This window comes from Eimeria mitis, genomic scaffold (genome assembly GCF_000499745.2).
Source record: "Eimeria mitis Houghton genomic scaffold, Emh_scaff5688, whole genome shotgun sequence".
Classification (NCBI taxonomy): Eukaryota; Apicomplexa; class Conoidasida; order Eucoccidiorida; family Eimeriidae; genus Eimeria; species Eimeria mitis.
Genome location: NW_013573940.1, coordinates 2,809 through 3,439, shown reverse-complemented (window position 1 = coordinate 3,439; position 631 = coordinate 2,809). Strand labels below are relative to the sequence as shown.

General features: G+C 42.5%; 1 protein-coding gene across 1 annotated transcript in view; it reads left to right on the top strand.

Annotated features, from left to right (window-relative positions):
• Positions 1 to 410: 410 nt before the first annotated feature.
• Positions 411 to 631, top strand: part of EMH_0083590 (uncharacterized protein) — a gene marked incomplete at both ends in the record, with an annotated part of 1,184 nt that continues 963 nt past the window's right edge. The window contains one exon of the mRNA XM_013500655.1: positions 411 to 498. Coding sequence (XP_013356109.1) covers positions 411 to 498 — 88 coding nt within the window. The remainder of the gene's footprint in view (positions 499 to 631) is intronic.

Here is a 631-nt window from a genome sequence, read left to right as displayed (position 1 = left end):
CTGTTGCGGCAGCAGCAAGCTGAACTTCGGGCACTGAAAGCGAAAACGCCTCAGAACGTTGGCCATAACAACTCCTTGTGCAAAGGTAATCCACAGCTCCCCCTCGGCCGTTTCCGCAGAACATGAAGCAGAAAACACACAGAAAAGAAGCAAAACTATAAGAATTTAAACCAACAAGACAGCCTAATGAAAGCTACAGATTTGAATAATATATATAGATCAACAATCTAATTGGTAGATGCTACGAATTCGAATAGTATATATAGGCAAACATGAAAACCAGGGAAATGCCACAGAATTGGAGAAAGAAAGAAAAGACAAATAGCGTTATATTCCCATAGTAACAGGCAAATAGAATGCGCGTCTTAGCCATCTGTACAGGGACTAAACGCCAAGGTTGTACTGAGACAATGCACGAAAGAGATAAAGCGAAACCGAAGGATGACAGCAACGAATCTGCAGACTGCTCGCGGCTGCGGATGGCACTGCGCTCAAAGGGTGCGTCGCCAGCCCATCAACAAAAATAGAAGTAATAGAGATAATACATAGTAATGAGGGGCTGGAGGCCTTTAATATTAGTATTATTCCTATCTTATACATTGTTATGCAGGAAAATGACTCAAGCACAGCT